We start from the raw sequence: 16,890 nt of genomic DNA on the forward strand, positions 1-16,890 counted from the left end.
AGTTGGACCAAAAAAATTAAGGTAAAGTAAGTGTTATCCTACAGCTAGGCAAAGAAGGAAAATGAATGCAAGTGATGTCATTAATACAGATTTCAAAAAACAAAAAACCCACAAAAAACCAAACCACAAACTGTCATACTAAGACAGATCAAAGCCAAGCTTTTAAAAGGTATTTTAATACTTATTTTTTACAGAAACTAGAAGATATTTGTAAGCACTAGCCAATAGATCCACTTAACAGTGGACTATTTATTATAATGCACTTCTTAGAAGTTTGCCTAGCAAACAATCCCAGAAAAAATAGACTACCACTACTTCCTTTGTGAGTGTTTTCTATTCCCTCAAAATCTCCTATCTAGGCAATGTTCCAGTCCCTCCTTCTTATACGACACTAAATAAATATACTATATTTGTTAGTTAGTCTGTGTAATACATGGAGTCTCAACTTTAATCTTCAACAGATTTAAGAAGAGGGTTCTTCACAAAGTCTTCATACAATGGAGGAAAAAAAAAGAAGCCTATGTTCTTTATCTACTGTGCTTTAAAGATCACAGATTTATTCTCCTCACCAGTTTACTTCTATGCGAAGGGAAAAGAAGGGTGGCATGTATAGGATAGGCTACATAAAACACTTACAGAAACTTTATAAACAATTATTTGTACATGTTTGGTTTTGTACTTGTTTTTAAAAAAGGCGGCTTTTGTGTGAGAAAGTAAAAGCAAGGATCATGTAATAACAGCTACTCTGCTACCAACCCCATCAGTGATCACACAGCTTTGGAAACAGCACACACAGCTCTTCAGCACAGTAAGACCCTTTTGTTTCAGAAGCACACCTGCTAGCCTTACACCTATCCCTTACTATGATTGCTATTTGCATTTTTTGGTGTATTTATCCACATTAATTAATTAATAAATAAAAGATGTGCAGTGAAAATGCTGAGAAGTTAAACATCATTAGGACTGACAAAGCAGTAGACCTGTCTAGCTCTTTTGGAAGGGTTACTTGCTAGGTAGCAGTAACAAGTCTTGGGGTTAGAAGATGGTATTAAAGTAACTAATTTGTAACCCAAAGTAGTTTCTTGCATAATTTTTCATTTTAGCATCTCTAGAAAAATTAATCTCCTCCTCTAAATTCCCCTAGGCTTGAATGTAGACATTACAAAAAAACCCTCAAGACTACTCAGCAGTCAGAATCATGCATTTTTAAATAAAAGCAGAAGCACAGAAGCAACTTTTGGTAAAAACTGCCTGTCAACTAAATTCAGCTCTGAATTTAAAATCCTGATTTTGGGTCTTATTTTAAAAGGCATGAAAGGATTGATATTTAGTTATCTTGTAAAGTCGATGATTACCTTCAACATGGAGAATGCAGCCAAGCACACATGGCTATAACTGTGATAAGTTATTGGGCACTCTAGTAACGTATTGCTAAAAGCAGGAACCTGGCAGAGGCAAGTCTTCTCCAGAAAAGATAAATATGAGTCCAATCTAATGACATTTCAGAACAAAGAACGTTACAGGAAAAAGGATTCTCTCTGAGAGGTATTATTCTTCCATAACTACAGATTTTCTATACATTTTTTGTCACACAAAAAACAATTAAAAAAATCCAACATATTTGTTTTCGTGGCTTTTTAATTTTCATTTGTATTTGTGATAAGCAATTCCTGTCTGTGCCAACATAAACTTAGATAGTAACCTAATCACTTGGAGCATCATCGTACTGTTCTGAAGTTCAGCCTAAGTTAAACCTGGCTGCGAGCTGCTGCTTCCCTTCCAAACTGTGTACTCTTCCAAGCGCAAAATGTCAGATAGTGAAATTTATGCACATTGTGTCGGCACTCCTCAGGCAACTCCATCAACTGATACAGTTGTATTACGCGTTCACATTCAGGCATCAAATAATGAAGGTGCCTGAGAAATGTTGGGTATAGATTAATGTTATTAATTTTATGGTACAGAAAGCGTTAGGTCTTATAAAGCCAATGAAGCTGAACTTTGTTTCAGTTACGCCCTTATACTGTAGGTAGTGCTCTGACTTCAGAATAATTCAGTATGACTGTCTGGTCTGCAGGTATAAAGCCTTTTTATTTGTGTTTTGCCAAATTTTGTGGTACCTTAGAGCAGTATCTTACAATAAAGTTGGTGTGTGTAGTCTTAGTAAGATTGAGCCCAAGATGATGTATGGTACTGTACTGGTTTCAGCTGGGATAGAGTTAATTTCCTTCCTAGTAGCTGGTACAGTGCTGTGTGTTGGATTTAGGATGAGAATAATGTTGATAACACAACGATGTTTAAGTTGTTGCTGAGCAGTGCTTACACTAAATCAAGGACTTTTCAGCTTCCCATGCTCTACCAACTGAGAAGGCTGGAGGTGCACGAAGCTGGGAGGGGGCACAGCCAGGACAGCTGACCCAAACTGGCCACAGGGATATTCCATACCATGTGACGTCATGCTCAGTACATAAACTGGGGAAAGCTGGCCAGGGGGGCCGCTGCGCTGGGCATCAGTCAGAAGGTGGTGAGCAATTGTGTCATGCGTCACTTGCTTTGTGTATTATTATTATTATTGTTATTTCATTATTATTATTGTTATTATTTTATATTTCAATTATTAAACTGTTTTTATCTCAACCCACGAGTTTTTCTCACTTCTACTCTTCCAATTCTCTTCCCCATCCCACTGGGGGGGGAGGAGAGTGAGCGAGCAGCTGTGTGGTGCTCAGTTGCTGGCTGAGGTTAAACCACAATAGGTACTGTCATTACTTCAATGGAGTGAGCCTTGTGGAAAGATAATTTTTAAATACTACTTCTGAAAGTAAGAATATAGATATGAACCAGAGCACAACTTTTCCCCTTATGATCAGCCAGGTCTGAAATCTTCAAAGTCGATTGTTGTAAACATTATTTACCAAAAGCCCATTTAAATTAAGCCCTAGATGAGTGAAATAGGGATTTAGAAGTGAAGCCATTATATTCTTTCAATTAAACATAGGTTCAAAAGAAAAAAAAAAAATTAAAACCTAAACCCACAAAAACCCTGTGATGCAGACTGATCCACAGCTACGTATTATACATAGAGAGAAATGGAAAAGATGTAAACATTTAAGTTAAGCCTTAAAAAAAAAATTGTCACAGGGCATTTTCTGTATGTTTAGAAATTCTGAAGTGTAATAAGGATTTTTTCTTTAATGAATATCTATGTAATTTGCACAATTAAATAACTAGTTTGTTTCTTAAAGCACAGGATGTCACATATTGCTCTTTAAAAAAAATTTTTTTTTGAGAGCGCTGCAGACCTCAGTTCCCCATTTATGTTATTCAACAATTTCTGGCTAACTACATCTGCATGTTTTAAAACAAACTATGCTTATCTACTAGTTAGAAGAAAGACAGTCAAAATTAATGATATGTTTTTCAAATGAGGGAAAACCAAACAATTATCCACCAACTGAATCTGTAAACAATCTACAGGAATTCTGCTACAAACTTTGTTCCACTAGAGGTCCAGATGTAGTGGCTGCTATAAAATTAATCTGGTACCCTAGATAACCGTGCTTCTTCCAAACACCATTATCGCAGACCAATCGCCTCCTGAGCTAGGCTGCAGCAGTTGGCTATAAAGCTCACATGTACTTGCTTCCTTTTTCCATCCCTCTTGTCTCAGCTCTGTATCGAGCTCAGTATTGACTCCTCCAGCATTAAGGACTTTTGTTACTTCTTAAGTTTCCAAATTTACGTACCAGAAACCCTGGTTCCTTCTCTTCTGCTCTTTCAAGTTAAGATTTTTTTGTTTGTTTGTTTCCCTCCCGTTGCCACCTTCTCATCTGAACTATTTTCCCTATCCAAAACAACTGCAGGGAACCTAAGGCTTATAACCATTAATTTAGAACCTATTTCTCTGATGCCTTATGGTAATTTCTTCCTTGACCATGTAGAGGAATCGACCTGCCAGCCACCATGCTCCTGCCAAAAAATTCCAACCTCGTGTCTTAACAAGCTGGGTATCAACACCAAAGTCAAATCCAGCTCAGGAAGGCGACTAATTAATAAGCCATTGTACTGGTCTTTACCTCAACCCACAAGTTCTCTCACTATTTTACCCTTCTGATTTTCTCCCCCATCCCACTGGGGGAGAGTGAGCGAGCAGCTGCGTGGGGCTGAGCCGCCTGCTGGGGTTAACCCAAAACCACTGTATTAAAATAGATCTCTTTTCTAAATATCAAGATTTGATTATATTTCTGATTTTAATTACCAAATAGCCATGTTCCTTTAGAAGCCTTTGAACCTATGGAAGAGATTTACTACTGCTGTCAAATTTCAAGCATTAAGATAGTTCAAAAACAAGGGCAAAACCATCAAGTTAACAGCACACTGACTCTACCCTAAAGCCCAAGTTATTTCACTGCTGATCATATAAAAATAGGAGTGCGTTACGGTAAACATTTAAGTCATTTCCCAGCCCTCCAACACAATCAATGTTTCAACTATTCTCAGCTACAAAACATTTTTAAATTTTCACCTGATATGCTGCAGAATGACAATGAAAATCAGAGAAAAATATACTGACGAAAAAATTCTATGTTGAATACATCATTCATTTTTATATTAAATTTATAGCAATATGAAACAAATATTCCCACGGGCTGTGTTGAAGAGCTAAAGAACTCCATATAAGCATGTTTAATATAGAAAGAATGCCTATTGTGAAATTTAAAGTACAAAAAGTACACAGATACTTGAACCTTTAAGAAAGTTGCCAAGTTAAATCCATGTCTTCCAATTGCAGCCAAGATTGGAATATAAGACAAAGAAATACACATCTACACTGTTTTCCCGTAGGCATTTAAAATACAGGACTCAGCCTGAAACCTTTTATGAAACCACACCCTCAGTCTTTTCCTTTCCAGCTACACAAAGCCAAGATGTTAATTTTCATCATTAGAATTATTTTGTGCCATTTCCCCTACATATAGCCTTTGGCATTAAATCACAGTAGATAGTTTCTCCTTCTTATGGCGTATGGCCAAACACAATTGCCCAAATTGACTTATATGTTCTTACAATTAATTCACTCAAGTATTTCAATGAGGAATATGAAATCAAGTGACTTTTTCATTTATCTTTGTTAAAAGAAATCTTGTATAAGATTTAGCATGTATCTTGCTAAATATGTATTATCAAATATAGCTTTAATAATTATGCTCAGTTCTATAACCTTGTTCAGGCAAAAAATATAAATGGTCTTTGATATATGTATTCTTATATTTTTGTCTAGAACTGGGTGTTCTCTACTACCAGACAAAGCAAGTCAGCAGTGGCACATGCAAATACAACACGTTCCTCAGCAGCTGAATAAAAAAAGGTATTTGCTTTTCACAAACTACACACTTTTCAAATGCCATTAATTTCTATGGCACACAGTAAAAAGGTTAATAGGTTGTTAAATGTATACACTGTCATTTCAATTTCCATGCAATACATGCAGCTAAATATAATTCAAGCAATATGCTCTGTAATTCATAGCATTTAAAGTATAGCAATTCTTAAAATGCCAGTTAGATATGAAAAACGAGAACCTGATAAATCCATTATACGGCAATAAAAAGGAGGAGGGGAGGAAGAAAATAATTAATTACCTCATTATTCTATCACCTATCGCTGTTCCTCTGATATTATATCTAGTAAAGGGAACAACAACTGAAGTCATTCAAAAATGCTGGGTATCGTGTTTTCAAAGGTTAGCATCTATTACAAAATGTGCTCTACGTATTCCAACTGAGAAGACTCCTCCTCAATTTGTTAGTATATGAGACTATGATTTCAGCGAAAATAGTATTCAGATTACATAACAGTACACAAAATTGATCTTATAAAATGCAGTAATTCTTCACAGATCGTAGCAGAAGTGGAAGCAGCTGTATAATTGTTTCCATTTTACATTCGTATTTGTTTGAAATTTTAACCTACTAGTTTAACATTTTCCAGGCTTAGCCTCTGCTCATAGATCAGCTTCTGTCGAAGTCCAAACAAAATTAATTCAGTCATTTAAGTAGGAAAGCAGCCTTCAGAGAGTTGTTTTGACTACTTTGTGAAAATTAAGATCAATCCATTAAAAACTGCATTCTCCTTGCGCAGATTTTTTTTTCCCCCCCACAGATTACAAAGTACGGTGCTAAGGCAAGCCATATTATCTATTTCTGTTCCAACTAAATTTGCTGGACTTAGTAAGTTTTAAAGAAGATATGCTATGTGCATACTTTGAGACTTAAAAACCTGCATATCTCCTCATATTTGTAAGGGAAGGGATCTTTTCCTGTGGATTCCCTAAAATGCCCAGAAGGTTATTTTCTCTGTTGAGTAGCTAGCTAAACTGCTCTGCTGTACAAAACAGGTTTCATTTTTTTAAATTTAGAACTAGTCTGTGCAGTTCCTTATACATTTTGTTAAAAAGAACATGTATTGACTAGCCGAATTAGAATAAAAAAATTGAATAACTATTTAGCTTCTTTTAGTCACTGATCTTCACCGTTCCTATAGTGATGCTCAGTGGCTATAGAAATGCTATGGAAAAAAGTCAGACATCACATTCTCAATTATTTCTTTCAAAGAAATGTCCTTCTGTGTCAAAACTATTCCTAGACTGATTCCTAGTCAACTTTCAGCTGACTTAGGCAATTTATCAACCAAAGGATCATGGTATTCCTACACATTTTGCTGCTACTATTCTAAGTCCTTTTCAAAATATTAAAGCAGGTGCAAACTTTGTGTTTCCGTATCTGTTGCATAGTCTTTCCTGACAGTTCAGTTTCAGGTTAGTTGGTGAGAAACTATCTATCCTCATTGTGTTTTGAGATTTACAAGCATCCAAAAAAGAGATTATGTCCCTTGTATCTATTCTTAGATTATGTAAGAGAGAGAAAAAGACCCAATCCTCAGTTTGAAAACATTAAAAGTTGGATTTGTATCCAAACAAAATTCAAATAATGGAAGCTCTGTAAACATTAGACTTGCAAAATGGACAACATTCTATTCATAAATCTGAAACCTACATCCAGCTTACTAAAACTAAAGTGAGACCAGCAGAGTTGATGCAGCAGGAAGTTCTCCATTTATTTAACTGCAGGTACTGTCAACAGAGCTATCAAAAGGATATTTCTGCCATTTCTTTCCCTTAAGAAGAAGTTTAAGATCATGATTTCAGAGGCCAGAATCAGCAGTCCACCCTTCCTTTCTCAGTGGAGAAAGCTGTACTTTACAGTGGGAAAATGACTCTGAGACAGTTTCCTTTATCTTCATTTTCCCAACTGCGGAGTTTCTCCTCAATATAAACAATAGGTAGTTATTAGGTATACAAAAAACACAACCTAAAGAAACCTAAATGTGGTTGTAGATAAAGCTAGTAATGCTATATACTGGAAAAGGTTTATTAGTCAAACAGCCTTTAGCATTCTGTTTCAGAGGGCTACAGCCTCTTCTTTATTTTTTGTCCTAGAGAAAAATTAGAATTAAGCAGGTTTTTTTGCCACTGCTAAAATATGTTCACAAAAGGTAGATTATTGCAGGCTAGCCTTATAACTTTTCCAGAAAGGGAAAAAAAAACCCGAACAAAAAAGCCCCAAAGCAACTCCCCCCTAGATATTCTAGAGAGAGAAAAATCTACTTCTACATTAATGCCATTAATTATCTTATAGGATGACACATTGGAAACTAAATTATTAGATAAACTTGAGAAAATGAGATTTAGTAAAGGAATTGTTAGGTAACACAATTTACTAAGTGAGAAAAGAGAAAACGTAAGCCTATAGGAAGCATACTGGTGGAGTTAAGCACCAGTCTTGCAGGCAAATTTGTTTAATATATATTGCTAATAGTCTTTGAGAAAAATGTAGGAATGTACTCATGCAGTGCATTGAGGACATGAGGTTGGGTAACTTTATGAATATAGAGGGGACTGTAGGACCTTGAGAAAAAGAGGTGGGTAGAAATTCAGTAGTATAAAATTGACAGTCATATACTTCTGAGCTTCCTTCTGGTGAAAGATAAGAACACATTAATTAGAAACGACAAAGTAGGAAAGACTTCAGTATACTAACTGATCTTGTGTCTGACCACAAGCCACCACCATGAGACAGCAAGAGAGGAGAAGGATGTAACTACAGCTCACTTGTGTCTCAGAGAATCTTCTCTAGACCAAGAGTAATACTCATACCATTAACCCTAGCAAAATCCAAACAGTGCAGCGTGCATAATTCTGGTCTACCATATTCACGAAAGAAGTGGAGCATGGAGGAGCACAGACAGGAACCCGCATGATGGCAGGAAAACCGCAAATTTTTACTGCTGAGAGTGAGAAAAACTTGGCACTCTGAGTCTAGTGAGACAAAAGCTGAAAATGGACAGGATCACTCAAATGATAAGCACTGGGCATGAAAAAATTATTTCAATCAAAACAGTATGTTAGCACAAAACAAAGTGACTAATTTTAGTCAATTCATACCCATTATAGCAGCAATGTTTTGAGGTAGCTTCTCACTAGGCCAGGGGGATTTTTTATAAATTTGATCAGTTTATGAAAGGGATTATATGCTATAACAACTGTCATAGTCGTAGTAGAGAGGACTTCCAGTTCCTTTCACTCCATTTCATATGGGGTATAAATACTAAGAGAGCTTATAGCTAGCCTTTAAGACCACCAGTGCCTGCTTTCTCTCTGGAAAACCAAATGCCTTTGAGCACACACAGGATGTCTTTACTTTTCTTCAGTATCTCAGAGGGCATTTAGAAACTCCCGAAACCAGAAGAATAGGAGGGAACATAATGTAAACGTATATCTGACTGCTCAGAAGTTAAACTAGAAAACTTCACGGCTTGCACACACACAAAAGCAGAACAAAATGAATTGGCAGGCATTAAACCTGAGTAATGAAAGCCTGGAGGCAATCCTAAACCAGCGTTGACTACACAGCAACTTTTGTCAGATTTTATTTGGGGGAAAAATAAGGGACCAGGGGGCTGCATAAAGAATTTTAATTGTAACATTAATTTAGTCGAATGTTCTTTCCTATAAGATAAACTGCTACAGGAAGAAATCTCGCTGCACACAAAGAAGGAAAAAAAGCATGTCAGATGAAGTGTAACTTCATTTAAGATGTCCCCACTAGTGGGAAATTGTAACAGCTATATGATGCCTGGAAGTGTCACTCTTATTACATTACTACAAAAACTATTACATCGTAGAGACAACAAAAGATGCATAAAGAGAAGCTAGGAATCCTGCTTGAAAAATTAAAATCAATTAATTTCATTTTAATTATTAAAATTGCAGGGCTTTTCACAGCTTGCTCTTCAATCACTAGATCGTAACGAACATGGGCTTTGCAGTGGAAACTATTTCTGCCATTAGATATTTATCTACAATTACTTAGTACTGCATGGAAAGTCAATGGATTAAGACAGAATCTGTATATATTGGCTTTTTCATAAAAACTGTCATTTAGTGAACAGAATTACTCATGCTATGTAATAAGCAACCACTGACTGTTCTTTTTGTCACTACTGACAGTGTGGTGGCTTATGACTTTTTTTTTAACTGCAAATTATTCAAAACCTTTTCTATACACAACTATTAAATTCTTTCTGATTTCCTAATGAATACATACTGTAATGTTTCCTGTAAAGACTTTGCATTGCTAGCATAAGAAATTAATAGCAAGATAACGCTGCCTTTGAACAGGATAGGAGTAAAGCTAAGGCATCTGACACTGGGTTACATAACATCTAAAACAAGTAAAAAAGGTATTTTCTTAAGTCTAACAACAGAGATGTTGCTTAAATAATGATTACAGCTTTTAAGAAGTCCAAGAATTGAAATTAGTGAACGAAGGTATTAAACCAGCAATACCAAACTGGGGGCTAAGTTTACTGAATGATCAAACAAGTATGTACAGCTGTTTATATTTTACAAGAAAAAAATATAAAGCTTACTAAATGCATCTTTTATTAATGACAACTAGTAATCTACCTTTTTTTTTACTGCCATACATACTGATATTCAATAACCAACAAAAGAAAAAGTATTAGAGTTTCTCCTTCAGAGGAAAAGAAGTAAGAATGAAAAATTGAACACAGTCTTAAATGTACGTACTACAGACAAACACAGCATTGCTGAACAACAACAGTTAAAAGCTCTTGCTTTGCCAAAGTAAGAACACCTAAAGTACAGTTGAAAGAAAATGTAGGACCCTGTACACAAATTTATGAACTTTCTATACTTATGACAGGGAGAATAATAAAAAATGAACGGCAAATATTTAGCACTGGGGTATTCAGCAAGCAAGAAACAAGCACAAGCAGGTACTAGATCTGTAGGAGCTTGCCTGGCTAGGAGGGAAAATATAGCTATACATATCTTACATATAGGCAAATTAGACTCAGCCATCAAGCTCTTGGCTAGTTGTCAAAGAACAACTTATTTTAAATAAGGATATGAGGCATGGGTTTCTAGATCTTCCATTCAAAAAAAAAAAAAAAAACACCAACAAAAAAAAACAACCCCACATTTTGCCAAGCAATAGCAGAGATAAGTACTCCCCTAACCTGTGTCCTGGTCCTCCTCGATACCTTGCCCCTGGGATCAGAACAGGATCATCATCACTATCATCAGTTTCTTGGAGAGCTGAGGTCCTGGTAGAGGACTCATCTGGAGTTGCAAGCCCTGAGGATTCTGGGTGTGGCTGAGGTTCATCATTTGCAGCAAGTGAGTTGGCAGTGGATTCAGTACTTTGACTTGAAATTTCTTGATTTGCACTTTTTTCACAGGAGGCTTCTTCCTCTACATTTCCAGAGACAGCGTCAACATTGGGGCCATTTTCTTCTGGTTGGCTTCCAGAATGCTCAGGACCAGGTTTACCTGATACAGCTAAGAGAAAATATTGGGGAAAATAAGTCACAGCATTAATGATTATAGCTTATTTTAGAAGACATTATAAATGGTCACAGAAATTAAATTATGCATACTGAGTTTATATTGGAAATTTAGGTTTTCATTCTCTACTTCTTCATATAAATATATTTGAAAGAGTACGGCTACATACTTGCTTCTGTCATCTCTACAGTTTCATCTATAGTTTTCAGTTCTTCAGCACTTGCATCTTCCTTGTGAAATTCATCAGGAACTCCTGAATTAAACAACTTAATATTAAATCGCATGATTTCATTTAGATGCACATCTATAACATAAGCAAATCTAAACGATACTAGCACTCCTAGATCAAACCAATCAAAGCAATCCCCTCCAAAGTCCACATGTCACTTTACCGAAATCTCAGATACTAATCGCATAAAAGTCAGTACATATAAACCTATCTAGTTGCCCAGGTCAATACATTAACAAAGAAAAAAGTATTTCTTTCTTGTTCCTTAATATACTTAATATCCTACACTACGAGAATTTTAGCTGCAAAAATAGCATTAATACTCTTGAAACAGATGATCACTTACTGAAAGCTATTCTTTCTGAAGACAGAAATTAAGTTATCCCTTTATTAAAAGGGATTTAAAAAAAAAACAAACACATTTCTCTGGAACCAGTCATTTGACTTGCCTGCCCTTTTGGCAATGAATTGAGCAAGACAACCACATCTAACAAAATACAGTGAAAGCTTGAGAGAACTGTAACAAAATACCTTGCAGTCATTTATGACTGCAAAGTGCATTTGTTGTATTTTTCGATACAAATTGGGGCAGAATATGTCCTTAAGAAAAAAGAATACGGGTTTTAGAACTAAAGACAGGATAAGTTAATTTTTTTTTATATTTATTTGCAACTATCTCAGGTTGGTAAAAAAAATTCATGTTCTGTTATGGTTGTATTCTGCCTTCATATGCATGTGTATGAGACTCCCATTGTGTTCAATGGTAGTCACAAACATACGAGAGCAGAATTTTTACCATAACATTACAGAAATAACGCTGTATCTTACTTGTTTTTTCATCTTTAGGCCCTGACTCTTCTGAGGCTTTTGTTTTTACAGACTCTTCTTGGCCTTCAGTTTTGCAATGACTTCCACTCCCTCTAGAGCTTGAATTTGTGCTGCTCCTGGCAACATAAGATGTTAAAAAAAAAAAAAAATTAGAAATAATTTAGATAGATAGGATCATTGCAATAGCACAGCCTGACAATCATCATCTTTCTCACTGCAATCTCACAATTCAATAGCTCCTGGCAGCAGCTACAACTAACAACCTTCACAGCGATTTCAAAATTCTCTTTTATTATGTCCATCGCCACTCATCCCACACTACTCCTCTGCATCACAGAACCCTGTTCTCTCCTTCCTATCTTTTTTTTTTTTTTAACCTTTAAAGGATTTCTTCATTGCTTTTCAAAATATTGTGAGAACTCAAAAGGGTTTGCTCTCTTTCACTATTTACACATTTTTACATGTATAAATGACCACAGATCTTATTAAAGGTATTACAAGCTGTCAACTGAGCACTAATACATAATCTTATCCCATCCAATTAAAAAAATGATTCAGATAAAATTCTCCAGGTTCTTCACCATTAACTATCATTCCTGTACCTTTTGAGGCATGGACTTCTGATGTCAGCTTTCAGTCTTCAAAGTTTTGTTATTTCTCAAGATTTACTATAAGCTGGTACTTGAGATTTACTCCTCATTCATGTTTCGATAATTATTGTGGAACACCAATTTCTGTTTATAATAAGGAAAATTATTCCTCAGGAAATATGTAACACTGCTGTTCTAAATGTCATCAAAACTAATGTTTGTCGACTCTCTACAAAAGACCTTATTTTAGGAAATGCAAAGCCTTGTTCCTGACCTCTCCCATTCTCTCCTGTCCCACATCTGTGTTGTGGCCTCAAACTTAGGCAAATCGCTGGACAAAAGCAGAAACAAAGATGAGTTATGAGAATTGCAAGCATGATTCTCAGAATTTAGACAGTAGTGCTACAAGTATCTTCTTACCTGTGTATGCTATTACTAAACTATTTTATACGCTACATTGCTAGAAGCAGCGCAAATCATGCTTAGTCTAGATTCTTAAGAATCCAGTCTAGACTTCAGTACTTTTATTTTTTTACATTCAATATGAGAGCTTTTACTCATCTTGATGAGCAATAGTCTGTTTCATTGCTGTACTGGATTTGGAGTATCTAGAAAAATTTTGTTAGCCCTTACAGTATTTCTTCCAAATCAAGAATTTTCAGCATTGTTTCCAAATGGACAGACAAGAAGGGTACTGCTAGACACCAAGTCAAGGATTTTTGCTATTTCATGCCTCATATGATATAATCACTTTTATGATCTTAATCACAGTTGAAGTACTAAGATTTTTTTTGACTCTTAGGAATCTACTTTCTAGCTCAGTGCTCAATGCTAGTGTACATTTATGCATTAGTCTGCTTTAGTTTTTACTTCAGTGTTATTTTTCACTCCAGTAGTTACATGAAGAGGAATTTGAGAGCGCAAAATAACACCCTGTGCTTTCATTACATTAAGCCCTACTATCTGCTTCCATAGCAGGCTTTCTGTTGCCCCAGTTCTCTGTATAACCCTTCTTTGAACCTCTGCGAATTTGCATCAGTTTTCTCGAAAGCATGACGAAGATTGCACACAGCATTCTAATTCACAATGCAAAGCGGAGGTGAGCAGCAGCACCAGTAATTCTCATCCTTGGCTGAAATCTCCCAGCTGGTGACATCTAGGATCATACTTGCCTTTCTAGTAGCTGCATTATATTGAGAATGAAGTGACTGGTAGGTCCATGTCTTCCTCCATTTCATTTTCACAACACTCCCAACTTTCAGATCAGGTTTTTGTTATTTGTCCTCAACTGCATCATTTTGTTACATGGAATTGCATCCTAATTCTATTATTCCATTCTTCAGCACAACGTTTTTAGTTAGCCTCTGAACTGACAATGCCTTGCAACTACAAAAGCTCCGTTAAGTTAGCTTACCACCACGTTCAGTTTCTTTATTGATCTACCTCTCCCACCTTGAACAGAAGTTCAACATGCGGCAAAGTATCAAATACTTTCTGGAAATCCAGACTATTACTTCATGTATAGAGTAATAATGGGTTCTTTCTAGGACCCATTATTCTGTCAAATAAAAGGTATTGAATCATACACATTCTAGTTCCCATAATTTTTGTTTATTTCCCTTGTACTGCTTGTTTTAATATGCCTTTCTATCAGAACTGTCCTAAAGCCTTGAATATTGCTACCGTTAGTCTTAAAAGATCATGATGTTTAGTCCTTCATTCTCTTTTGGTATTAGATTTGATGTTTGTCATTCACAAGGTGCTAACTCTTGGCCCAAGAGATTTGTTAAAATACTTGCTCTTAGACAGAATATATATGTGAAGTTAAGTTTTAGTAGTTTTCATTTAGTCTTTACTTCCCCAATTACAGATTTTTATAACAAGTAATTTTCCTGTACACTCTATTCTCTCTACGGAACTCCTGTTCCATTCCCTGTACACTCTACTTTTTCTTAATATTGTTTTTGAGGTAGTTGTTCATTTAAATTTTCCATCTTCAGAATCACTTATATCATTAACTGTTTGAAGAGTAAAATGCATCTTTCAAATTTTGTTTGAAAACAAAATAAACACAGAAACAAAGTGTTCATATTGTTTAATAAAATTTGCTTTCTGTGATACAGTGGTAATAATATTTTATTATTACGTTAAAAAAAGCTAGAACAAATGGGCAAAACATTTGCTACTGCTCTGTTCCTCTTGTGAAATTTGCCTATCCTAAAACATTAAACTGACCACAAAACTAAATGCAGAATTAGTTAAAAGCATTACAGCAAAACTAATTCTTTCAAAGCTTGCTGGATTTGGACTCTAAATGGAAATACAGTCTGACAGATTGCTTGAACATAACTGTCACAGTATTTCAGATTCACATAGGCAAAGTCTTCATTCTTGTGCAAACACATAGATCGCTGTTTAATGTTTCCAAACTGCTATGGGCAAGGTGTATGTTTTATGTCTAAAGCCACAGCACTTAAGAGCAGCTAAATGTGGTGGGTTTTTTTTTCCCCCAGTAACAAATGCCAGCAAGCATTTCTACTTACCATCTTCTACAATAATTTTGAAAACATAAGCAAAGGAATAGAAGCAAGAGGAGATAAAATAAGGACTGTGGTTGTTTTGGGAGATCCTGACATGCTCTAGTGATAGACTTCAATACAAAACCAAGTAAGTCAGGCCAGTTAGACAGTATGCGTTTATTATCTGAAAAGGATGCCATCACTGTAATATCTAAGCAGTCCACAAAGTTGGTATCTTAACCGTATGCATTCATCAACACTCCTCAGACACAGAAATACTAATTTCACTGTTTTACAGCTCGGGAACTGTGCCACAGAAAGACTAGTTTGCAGAATACCACATGAGAAGTCTCGTAGAGCAGAGAATTAAAACTTAAGCGCTAGCCCCTGGACCACCTTTCCATCACTGTACTACCCTGCTTTAGTAAGATAGTGAACACTAATATTATGCTAGGGTTTGATGAAGATAGCATGTTTCAAATAAAAAGATTCACAGTAAATCTCACAAAAAACCCTCTTGCATAAATTTCGTGTTGAAGTATGACTGTCTTTTACATTCTGAATGTATTAAGGACTACAGCCATTTCAAATTGTCTATATACACCTAAAAATATACATATACCATACGGAAAAATAATTTATCTGTATCTATGCTAGACGAGTGTCAGTGATATGTGCTGATCAATAACCAGTCAAAACCAAAATTAACTTCTTACCACTCATCAGTGAAGTCCAGTTTTATCGTGCTTGTAGTCGTTCCTTCTGTACTGTAGTGCAAACTTAAAACTGGTTCACCTGTTCCTGTTCGTGGCTTATCACTCTCTGTAAATATGGGATTGATAAAGTTTGGATGGGCATCAGTAATATACATAAAGCTGTTATAATTCTGAAGATTCATTTAATTATCCTAACAAAGGCCAAATGTGGCAGTAACATGTACAATGTCTATTTAAGATCTCTTACAGCCCAAGCAAAAAGTTAAAAAGTTTCAGAGTAAACACACCAAATTTGCATCGCTTTAAAAGTGGCCTAAAATTATTTGTATTTATAAGAGCAAACAAAGAAGATGCTGTCCTTCAACATGCAGGTAAATAAAATTGCCGATAGGTAAGCATACATACAATATTATCCTTTATAAGCAGATCCCTTTTCTATCAAGTATATTAATAATAAGAATATAAAATGTTTCTGGAAGCAGTGTTCAGTCTTTTTTGCCTCAGTAAATACACGTGAAAAAAGATGATGAGTTTTAGACACAATCAGTGGTCTAGAAAAATCACCATACCCTTTACTTTTTTTTCTACTTAGAACCCAGTCAACTACCAATATCCTTAGACCTGCTGTAAATTGTCAGCTAGCTGTCATAAAAACACTGTAAATTCATGTTCTGAGAGCTTCAGGTTTAAAAAACCTTTCATATTATAACAACTGTAAGCAGAAGGGGAGTACTTGCAAAACAAACTATTCACAATGTCCAAAAGCAACAGAAGTGAATCAAATTGAAAACCACTGCAAGTCTGCCAAACATCTGCTGCATATACAGTTTTAAGGATGTTCAGTGGGCTCCTTCAAAACAGAACTGCTCAATGACATCCATCCACCCACCACCCTTGAGTGAAATTCATGGTCACGATCTACCTATATGCATGGCACAATTGCCACTAATACTGAAGCTGGCCTTGGGCAATACTAAAAAGTTAATGGAAAGTACCATCAGATTAAGCCTCACTACAGAGGTGCCGTTCTCTCAGAACTCGGATGGGAGAGTTTACTCAGTATTAGGCATCACTCACA

General features: G+C 35.7%; 1 protein-coding gene across 1 annotated transcript in view; it reads right to left on the reverse strand.

Moving 5' to 3' along the window:
- The window catches only part of DCAF6 (DDB1 and CUL4 associated factor 6), an 87,849-nt gene that overhangs the window by 12,727 nt on the left and 58,232 nt on the right, over positions 1-16,890 (reverse strand). Inside the window, exons 15-19 of the mRNA XM_009323942.1 lie at positions 15,813-15,918; positions 11,988-12,103; positions 11,100-11,183; positions 10,603-10,924; positions 5,643-5,684 (exon numbers count right to left, since the gene is read on the reverse strand). Coding sequence (XP_009322217.1) covers positions 5,643-5,684; positions 10,603-10,924; positions 11,100-11,183; positions 11,988-12,103; positions 15,813-15,918 — 670 coding nt within the window. The remainder of the gene's footprint in view (positions 1-5,642; positions 5,685-10,602; positions 10,925-11,099; positions 11,184-11,987; positions 12,104-15,812; positions 15,919-16,890) is intronic.

Source organism: Pygoscelis adeliae, unplaced genomic scaffold, assembly GCF_000699105.1.
Source record: "Pygoscelis adeliae isolate BGI_AS28 unplaced genomic scaffold, ASM69910v1 Scaffold124, whole genome shotgun sequence".
Taxonomy (NCBI): domain Eukaryota; kingdom Metazoa; phylum Chordata; class Aves; order Sphenisciformes; family Spheniscidae; genus Pygoscelis; species Pygoscelis adeliae.